The 10,638-nt window shown below is 38.3% G+C and overlaps 1 protein-coding gene across 1 annotated transcript; it reads left to right on the top strand.

Moving 5' to 3' along the window:
- Positions 1 to 6,197: 6,197 nt before the first annotated feature.
- On the top strand, positions 6,198 to 9,566 carry LOC142606247 (uncharacterized). The gene is made up of 6 exons (XM_075777648.1): positions 6,198 to 6,266; positions 6,363 to 6,611; positions 6,938 to 7,072; positions 7,714 to 8,370; positions 8,446 to 8,735; positions 9,323 to 9,566. The coding sequence occupies exons 1-6, from the start codon at positions 6,198 to 6,200 to the stop codon at positions 9,564 to 9,566; spliced, it is 1,644 nt and encodes a 547-aa protein (XP_075633763.1).
- Positions 9,567 to 10,638: the final 1,072 nt, after the last annotated feature.

The following is a 10,638-nucleotide window of genomic DNA, read 5'->3' as shown; positions in this document are numbered from 1 at the left end:
TTGGCATTTGTCACATCATCAAGTTAAACATGGCATAGGTCGAGCCTTTTTAAATTCATAAATTTAAAATATTCTTTTAATCTATTTTGTTTTTGTTAAGTAAGTGAAAAAGTAGATGAACTTACTAGGTTTGAAGGTGTAAGTCCAAGTCACCTAAAAAGTGTCTTTTAATCTCTAATATAATTTAGACACTAATACGCACATATCATTACTTTTTAGTATCTATTTGGGGATAGCTTAAACTTACTAATTTTTATTTAACTTAGAAAATAAGTTGCATAAAAATAAGACATATATACCTTTGGAAAAAAGAGAGAAGTTATATAAAATTTTAACCAAATATACTGAAAAATAAACTATATTAAGCACACGCTTAAAATGGAATATAAAAAAAAAAAAAAAAACACTTATTCACGAGGGACTTAAACTTAGAATGCAATTTATAAACTGTTGCAAAACGGTATTTTGAGTTTAAAATAAGTGTTTGTAAAAAGTTAAGAAGAGTTGTTGTTGTTAGGGTCATACTTTATTATAATTGACTAATCCTTTGAAAAAATACATTTTACTTATAAATGGGTAGATCTAAGATGGATTTAGTATTTCAATAAACATGTTGTTCAAGTCAAGTATTAAAAACATGAAGATTGACTCAAAAAACAAGTGGAGAAAAGCTGTTAATTAAGTCTCGACAGATAACTCAACAAATGCCTGTTAGTGAAACTTAATGTGAAGCTCGATAGATAGCTCAATAACAGTTCGATCTATTGAGAATTACGATTTCAGAATTTCTAGATCTGAAATTCGGCTTAGGCTTTTGTATTTATTTAGGATTTCTTTTCTCACAACCTTAGACATATATAAGGCTTCTTTTAAAAGCCATCATCTACGGATACAAAGACTAAGAGACTTATTTCTTTTATGTGAAGCTACTGCGTTTGTACGTCATAGGATTTTGTAACCAATTGCTTCCTGATCTTTATTGTTAATGAAGTGAAGAATTTTGTAGCCAACAACATCTGTTCAAGTTGCTGAACTTAGTTAGGGATTGAGATCCGTGCAAAATTTTAGTCGCAAATTGGAGGTTTGTGCATCAAAGGAATTAAGACTACTACAAGATCAAGTTTAATTGGATTTTAAAGTAAAGGTTCAACAGTAGGTTAATATTTTGGGATAAGCCAAGGCAGTTGGTACTTGGTAAGATTTCTTATACTTGTAACCGCTTAATTGTTGATTAATGGATTCTTGAGAATGGTGATTTTAAAATCATCCGGTAGAATTTTTGTCTTGTGAGGTTTTCTCCATTGGTCAACATATCACTGTGTTTAATTTATTTTCCGCTACACTTAGTATTTTTGGTGATTTGTTGATACCTTCATGATTTGCATGCAATTAAACTTAATTAATCAACTTGAGTAATTAAATAATTAACCGGAGCTAAGCTACCTTAACTCAACAGTTGTGAAATGGAGTTTTGGGTTTTAAAAACGCTTTTAAGCTCCCAAAACATTTAACCAAACAGATTCTTAGTCCATAGTTTATATATAAAAAATAAATGAAAGAGAAGAAGTTGTGTTACTTGATTTAATATTGAGGTGTTCAGCAAATATATATATATATATATATTAAAGTGCATACCTTTCCTCAACAGAAAAACCATATGTAAATGTAACATACGCTCTGTTTGTTTTAATAATGATATTTTTTTAAAAATGCGTCATTTTTTAAAAAACATTTTCTATAAAAGTATCTCATTTTTCAATGTTTAGTGGCAACTTTAAATGAGTTGAAAAACAAATTCTTAACTTCCCTTAATTAGTTTGCTGTGAGATAGAATTGTTTTCTCAAAAAATTTATTGGAAAACAATTTCTAAAAATAAGTCATATTTTTTATATTGACTAAAGATAATTTTTATTGACTTATTTTTTTTATACTACTAAACACTGAAAAATAAAAAAAATTATTTTTACACAAAATTTTTCATTGAAACAAACGGAGCAACAGTAATGATAGAATGCTATTGCGGTGGCAATGAAATATGGAAAGGGGATGAAGTACTAGTCCTTTACGTAATCTTTATAGTTGGTCAGGAAAATAATTGTGTTGTGATCGTGATCTCTCTTTTTTGGGATTGAGGAAGTGCCAGGCTGCTAGCTCTGCCCCATGTGTAATTATGTACAGATTGAAGTTTATCTCTAAAATATGTTACACACAGCTGACTTGCTGCTAGGGGAATAGCTAGCTAGGGAGCATTTTCATTTTAAACAAAAAAATCAAATTAAATAATTGCACGTTCGCAGAAGCACTTTCGTTTTTAAAATTATTTGATGCTTGAAGTTGGATTTATAGATTGTTCAAGTTGCAGCAGGTCAGTGATGATTGCAGCCTTTACGAAGAATCTTACTATTGGTTTTGCTTGCTCACCCAAATTAATAACTTTTAATTTTCTATGTTTGCTCTAGGGTTTTACTTTTTCTAGAGATAGAGAGAGAGATTTTTATTTTAACAAAGAGAAGTAGTTTTTGATGTGTATACTCTCTCCAATGAAGATTAAATGTATCTCATAAAATAGTTCTATAAGGCTTTCTTATCTTACCCACACATCTATGAAATTATGAATCCCTTGTATTGTGGGATTATGGAGCTAAATTAGATTATTTTTAAGAACATTGCAAATGTTAAGAACTTTACTTTCATCAATGAAGCTACTGCTCAACGTGACAGAATTAGGGGCCGTTTGGATTGAGGGGGGAGGGAGAAGGAGTAGAGTAGAGTAGAGTTGATTGAAAATAAACTAATTTTAAGTCAATTTTACTTTATTTTACTCTACTCTCTCTCCTTCCAAGCAGACTATAAGAGTTATGGTTCCTCTTATTTTGATATCTTTATATGAAAACTTATAATTTGAATTTTAGATTTGCAACTTCAAACCAAAATTTGAAAATTTGAATTTGAAAGAGAGTGATGTTAGAGATACTATAAACTTTATTACATAAGTTTTACAAATTAATGTGTCAACTTTTAAATATGATTAAAAAAGTACTTAAGAACTTTATCAATTATGTTGTTGATTTAGCATTTACATTTGTTGTCATATTATAAAATTTTTTTTGGGTAGTAAAATTGATAATAACTTTAGTGTTTTTCATAAGAGAAATACAAACACCACACTTAAATTTAGTAGTAAAAAAGAAAGAAATAATAAAATACACCTACATGTTAATAGTTCAATGCAGTTTTATAGGTACCCTTTAAGTTTTGAATTTTTGTCATCACACCTCTTGAAATATCTCATGATTCTAATCAGTTTCTTCCATCAAATTCATGTTTAAATCATTAATATAAAATTAATTACGTGGAAGTAATTGAAAATCACAAGTCTAATTAAGGAGAGAGAGGTATAGATGAGTGATATATTTTATGTGATTAATTTCCATTACCTATATATTAAAGGAAGTGGATAGACTCAAAGTAGTTGACCAAACTATTTTTTTTAAAAGATACTGTAGAATTTAAATCAATCAATGATATTCATTTCATGATAATAGTTGTGGGTGCCTTAGGACCGAGGATAAATTTGAAGAGTCATAGTGTGGGGGGAATGTCACGGGCCATAAGCCCGAGAAGGAAGGTTGCTTGGGGAGAGGAAGAGATAAGTCAAAAGGACTCTGAGGCGTTCCAAATGGGAGGAGAAATCTGATGAGAGGGAATTAGAGATTATAGGGGAAGTTTTTAATTTGGGGTAGCCTGTAGCCTCCGCATTAAATGGTGGGCAACAACTTTATCAACTCCATTGATGAGGAAGTGACCTGAACAGTGCAAGTCACAACTAAGCAGACTCCTTCCACCACCTTCTTCAAATGTAAAAAGAGACAAGTGTCATGAGAGGAGGCTGGTTAGAAAGGGATGAATGGTTAAGATGTAAAGTAGGGGAGAGTATATAAGAAAAAGAAGGTTTCCAAAGAAAATGATTCTGACAAAAAAATATCATCGAGAGGAGAACATTGAGATAAAAACATGAACAATATGTTTTTCAGTGTAATTTTGGCCTCTTCGAGCAAGCTTGTATTTATACACTGACTTGCATATTTTGTAAAATGAAGTCTTCCTCCCTTATTTTCATCCTCAGGCTAAACCCTCTTTTGTTGTTTGATTCATTCTCTTACAAATTTATTGATTTGGGTCTAGGTTGAACCCTACAAGCTCATTATTCTAACTGGGCTTAGGCTGATAGAATTTTTGGTTTTATAATTGGCGCTATCTGTGGGAAATAACAAGGTGTTATGGTTTCGTCTTGAGTGTTTATGGCTAACGTGGGCCAGGATGAGGAGGAGTCAGTTGGCTCACAAAGGGAGAACCAATTCGTTAACTTGGAGCGAAGGAGGGATAGGCAATATACTCCAAGTGTTATGGTGGAGTCTTATCATATTGAGCATACTGAGCGAAGTCACTCAGGGACTAGGAGTCATATCTCACATGATCAGGAGTCCTAGAAGTTGCAGTAGGAAGTTGATTGCTTGCGTGCTAGGTTGAGGAGTAGGGAGCGTGATAGGAGAAGTCCATCCTCCCCACCAAGTGATGGTTCTGGGGGAAGTAGGGACCATTCATATCGTTGCAGGTCTAGAACTCCATCTAGTGAGTCATTTTCAGCCTCTTCGCACCAGAATAAATGGGAGAGGGGTAGTTATAAGCGTGAGAGAAGGCCTTCTCACCATGGCATGGGGAACGATGCAATGAGTAAGGTCTTAGAGCATATTTCTAAGCTACCCTTTGTTAGGAGGATTAACAAGACCAAGCTTCCTCATCCGTTTTCTCAGCCCACGTTTACCATTTACAATGGGAGAATTGATCCCATGGAGCACGTTAGCCACTTTAATCAGGCGATGGCGGTCCATGCCAACAATAAGGCTTTTATGTGTAGGGTGTTCCCCTTTAGTCTCGGGCCCGTGGCTATACGTTGGTTTGATGCCTTGGAGGAAAGGTCAGTAGGGTCTTTCGAGGAGCTAACAAGGGCATTCGAAACCAGATTCATAACATGCAGCAAAGTCCCTAAGCCATTAGACTCTTTACTGTCTATGGCAATGAGGGAAGAAGAGACCCTCAAGACCTACTCGGATCGGTATTGGGAAACATATAATAAGATCGATGAAGACTTTGAGGATGTGGCCATGAAGACTTTTAAGGTTGGGCTCCTTGCCAAGCACGAGTTGAGGAAGTCATTGAAGATGAAGTTTGCCTTGAACATGTGCCAAGTTATGGAGCATATAGATGAGTACAAGCAGGTGGAGGAGGACCGGATACAAGGAAAGGGTAAGGCTAAGATGTTCTCAGATAGAAGGGATTCCCGGGGGGGGGGGGGGGCGATACCAGGGTAATCACCCCCGAAGGGAGTTTTCTAATCAATCATCATCCATAAGAGCTCAGTTGGTCAACTCCTTGTTTAAGGAGCCTATGTATCAAATACTGGAGAAAATTAAGAGTGAACCTTATTTTAAATGGCCTAATAAGATGGGCGGGGACTCGTCCATAAGAAATCAAAACCTCTATTACCATTACCATAAGGACAGGGGACATACCAATGAGGATTACAGAACCCTACGAGATCATTTGAGCCAATTGGTGAAGGCAAGGAAGCTTAATCAGTTTTTGCATCAGCCTACAGAGCAGTTCAGTCACTCAAGGGCTGAGTTTAGCCGGGACAGCACTCCTCGGCCAGCGTTGGGTACTATTAATGTGATCTTTGCCAAGCCAGAGGCTAGTGGGGGCCTAGATATTTAAGTTATGTCTATAGTTGAAGGTTGTGGCTTGAAGTACGGTGCCCAGTCTTCTAAGAGAGCTAGAGGGATGGTCACCCTTAGTATTCTCTAAGGAGGATAAGGAGGGAACTCTCCAACCACATGATGATGCACTGGTGGTTACTATTAGAATTGAGGGTTATGATGTAAGAAGGGTGTTGGTTGATCAGGGAAATGGAGTAGAAATCATGTACCCTGATTTGTACCAAAGGCTAAATTTGAAATCCTAAGACCTAGAGAGGTATGATTCGCCGTTGGTGGGCTTTGATGGTAGGATGGTGGTTTCCCGAGGAATGATAAGGTTACCAGTACATGCCGAGGATGAAGAGGTGCAGGTTAACTTCATTGTAGTGGAGCCTTTTTCCCCCTACATAGTTATCCTAGCCAGGCCCTAGCTTCACGCTATGGGTGCTGTGTCCTCAACCTTACATCTGAAGGTTAAGTATCCTACTCAGGAGAGGGTGGGAGAATTGGTGGGTAGCCAGGCCACGACTAGGTAGTTCTTGGTTTCAGTAATGATGCGGCAGTCCTCAGATCCTACTGTGGTGGTTAAAGATCCAATCCCATAGCAATTAAAGGGCCTTACGGTGGGGCAGCAAGTTGGGATGTTAGGAGAGCTAACCAAGGAGCTGGAGAAAGTGGTAATAGGACTGGATCAGAAGCATTATTTCCAAGTGGGATCTCAGTTACCACCATTGAAAAAGGAAGAGTTGGTGAAATTTCTAGAGGCCGACATTGATGTCTTTGCATGGAGTACTTATGATGTTCCAAGGATTGACCCTGGATTTATATGTCACCAACTGAATGTTAATCCCAAGGTTATGCCATTTAAATAGCCTCCTCGGTGATCATCCAAAGATCATTTCGAGGCAGTAAGGGTTAAGGTGAACAAGTTGAAGCAAGCTGGAGCCGTTAAGGAGATTTTCTATCTCGAGTGGTTGGCCAACACTGTGGTAGTTAAGAAGAAAAACAAGAAGTGGTGAGTTTGTGTGGACTTCACTAATTTAAATAAAGTTTGCCCAAAGACCCTTTCCTTGTTCCTAGAATTGACTAGTTAGTGGATGTCACGGTGGGACACCCTTGGATGAGTTTCTTGGACGCCTTCCAAGGTTACCATCAGATATCCTTATCATTACCTGATCAGGAGAAGACGGCCTTTCGCGCTCCTAATGGGAACTACCATTATCGGGTGATGCCCTTTGGCCTTAAGAATAAAGGATTCACGTATCAGAATATGGTGACACGAATGTTTGAGTCACAGTTTGGTAGGAATATGGAGGTATACATTGATGACATGGTAGTAAAGAGCACCCAAGTAGAAGAGCACTTGGCCGATTTGGGGGAGACATTATCGGTTCTTAGAAAGCACAAGTTACGCCTGAATGCCTCCAAGTGTTTTTTTGGGGTCAGCTAGTGCAAATTTTTGGGCTACATGATTACTCACTGCGGGATTGAAGTCAACCCCGAGCAAATTAAGGTTATTAACAGCTTATATCCTCCTCGAAATCCCAAAGAGGTGCAAAAATTAATTGGAATGGCTGCCGCCTTAAATAGATTCATCTCTCGCTTTGCGGATAGGTGTCGTCCCCTTTCAGCTTCTTCACAAGTGGAAGGACTTTCAATGGACGAAGGCGGCTTTTGAGGATCTCAAGCAGTATTTATCAAGTCCTCCAATACTCTTCAGGCCTGAGAAGGAAGAAGTGTTGTATGCATACCTAGAAATTAAAGACTATGTTGTCAGTCTCGTCTTGGTTAGAAATATGGATGGGGGTCTAGAGGCCTGTCTACTGTATTAGTAAATCCTTACAGGAGGCTAAGACACGTTATCTACCCTTGGAGAAGGAAGTGTTGGCTATAGTGCATGCCACGAGGAAGCTTCCCCATTATTTCTAGGCTCACATTGTGGTGGTGCTCACCTAGCTCCTTTTACAAGCTCTTTTGAGGAAATCAGACTATACGGGCAGGATTGCTAAATGGGGAACTGTGCTCGGAGCCTATGATGTCAAGTACATACCTCGGACTGCCATAAAATGGCAAATCCTAGCCGATTTCATGGCGGAATTCACCGAGGGTACAATAGAAAAGGAAGAAAGAGCATTGGAGGCAATGGCCACATTGGCTGTCATTGTCCCCCCTTGGAAGATCTATATAGATGAAGCCTCTAACCGAAAGGGAGTAAGGGTAGGAATTGTGTTAATCACTTCTGAGAAGATGATAATGGAGAGGTCGTTACGACTGGGTTTCCTAGCTACTAACAACGAGGCCGAGTACGAAGCTTTGTTAGTAGGAGTAGCTATGGTCAGGCAATTATTTAAAGATGTAGTGGAATTGTATTCTGATTCTAGGTTGGTGGTGGGCCAGGTTAATGGAGAGTTTGAAGCTCGGGATGAGATGATGCAGGGATACCTTGCTAAAGTACAACATGCTTGGGCTCAGTTTAAGGGTTTTGTTTTGAAACAAATCCCTAGGGGGCAAAACTCTCATGTAGTTTCTTTGGCAATGCTAGCAACTTCTCTGGGGTCAAGTCTTCCTAGGGTTGTTGCTGTTGAGGATATGGATAGTTCAAATCTCATGAGTGTATCCTTGGTCGGGGTGCATAGTTTCCATGTGGGGATAAGCTGGATGGACCCCATAATGACCTTTCTGAAGTAGGGGTTATTGCCTGAGGACAAGGGTGAGGCAAAGAAGGTGTGTAGAAGCGCTCCTCGCTATTGGCTATCTGAAGAACAAAAGTTGTATAGGAATTCTCATTCAGGACCATATTTGTTGTGTGTACACCCAGAGGCAGTGGAGCCTTTGTTGGAAGAGTTACATGAAGGCATATGTGGAAGTCATACAGGGGGTGGGTCGTTGGTGCATAGGGCCCTCACCCAGGGATACTGGTGGCCTGGCATTCCAAAAACCTCCCAGGATTATGTGAAGAAATATGAACAATGTCAGAGGTATGCCTTAAATATTCATTAGCTAGGGGGAGTCCTGAATCCATTATATAGCCCTTGGCCATTCGTTCAGTGGAGCTTGGATATAGTAAGACAATTTCCTTGAGCTATAGGGAACCGAAGATGGCTCCTCGTCGGCACGGACTACTTTACCAAATGGGTGGAAACTAAGCCACTTGCTAATATCAGGGAGGTGGATGCTAACAGGTTCATCTAGAGTAATATTGTCATAAGATTTGGAGTTCCTCACACACTGATCTCGGATAATGGTCTTCAATTTTACAGTAAAGCCTTTTGAAGATATTATGGGGAACTAGGGATTAGGAACAGACATTCTACACCTGCCTATCCTCAGGGGAATGGCCAGGCCAAGACCACCAATAAAGTTATAGTATTTGGACTGAAAAAAAGATTGGACGATGCTAAAGGAAAATGGGTGGATGAATTGCCCCATGTATTGTGGACCTATCGTACCACACCCTAAAGGTCAACGGGGGAAACTTCTTTTTCAATGACTTATGGGGAAGAGGCAGTGATCCTTCTTGAGTCAGAATTCTTAACTTTGAGAACTGATCAGTTCAATGTTGTAGAGAACAACTGTTCACTCCTAGACATTTGGATGTGGCCGAGGAAAGAAGAGAGGTGGTAACGGTAAAGATGACATATTATCGGCAGAAACATAAACAAGGGTATGACAAGGGGGTAAAGTCTAGACCATTAGCTGCAGGGGACCTGGTCTTAAGGAAAGTGGTAGAGACAGCAAAGAACCTTGCTTGGGTTGGGAAAGGTCATATAGGATCACTTCCGTTGCTGGCATTGGGGCTTATTACTTAGAAGATTTGGATGAAAATGTAATTTCACGTCCTTGGAATGTAAACAATCTACAATGTTATTACTATTAATGCTATGAATTCCTTTACCATTCATGTCTTGAGTAGTTCTGTCTCATTGTGGATGTATTTGCTGAAATAATCATTCAATGAAATATTCTAAGTGTTAAACAAAACCTAGGCCTTGTTCCGCTCCTTGGGTCACAAGCCTAGAGTAAATTAACATTGTATGAAATATTCTAAGTGTTAAACAGAACCTGGGTCTTGTTCGGCTACTTGGATCACAAGCCTAGGGTAAATTAACATTGCATGAAATATTCTAAGTGTTAAACAGAACCTAGGCTTTGTTTGGCTCCTCAGGTCACAAGCCTAGGGTAAATTAACATTGCATGAAATATTTTAAGTGTTAAACAGAACCTAGGTCTTGTTCGGACTCTCGAGTCACATACCTAGAGTAAATTAACATTGCATGAAATATTCTAAGTGTTAAACAAAACCTAGGTCTTGTTTGACTCCTCGGGTCACAAGTCCGGGGGCAAGTGATGAATCTAGGAAAGACTCTCTAGTGTTGTGTAGAAGTTGGCCTTGATGCAACTCCTCGGATCATGGATGATGAAATAAAGTAACTAGTTTACTATCTTGGGCACCAAGGTCAATGCCCAAGACTTTGCTTTGAAATTTCATTTGTAATTTAATATAATGTTGGAGTTTTTCTTAAGTTTTGCAAGTTAGTCTGTTGATTGTAGTGCAAGTTCTTCTTGGTTAGACAGAGGGATTGGGAATGTTCCATGAATGAATTTTTAGTTAGTATAGACGTACCATTGTAAGGAATGGGCAAACATACATTATATAAAATGACAAGTATGAATTGGATGATTAAAGAAGTAGTAAATAAATTCTAAGTCCTTCTCATTGATTTGTAAGAAATTAAGTACAAGATAAAAGGCATCAGATACACTTGGGCCTAGTTACAAAAATGGCTTTTTCCTTTTTAAGTCCAAAGTGGAGTTAGGCTGAGGTCTCTTTTCCTTTCCTTCCCTTCTTCTTCTATTATTTCTCTTTCTTCTTCTTCTTCT

The sequence above is a fragment of the Castanea sativa genome, chromosome 1 (genome assembly GCF_040712315.1).
Source record: "Castanea sativa cultivar Marrone di Chiusa Pesio chromosome 1, ASM4071231v1".
NCBI classification, from domain to species: Eukaryota; Viridiplantae; Streptophyta; class Magnoliopsida; order Fagales; family Fagaceae; genus Castanea; species Castanea sativa.
Note: the sequence above shows the minus strand (reverse complement) of the source record. Positions and strands in the feature narration are given on the sequence as shown.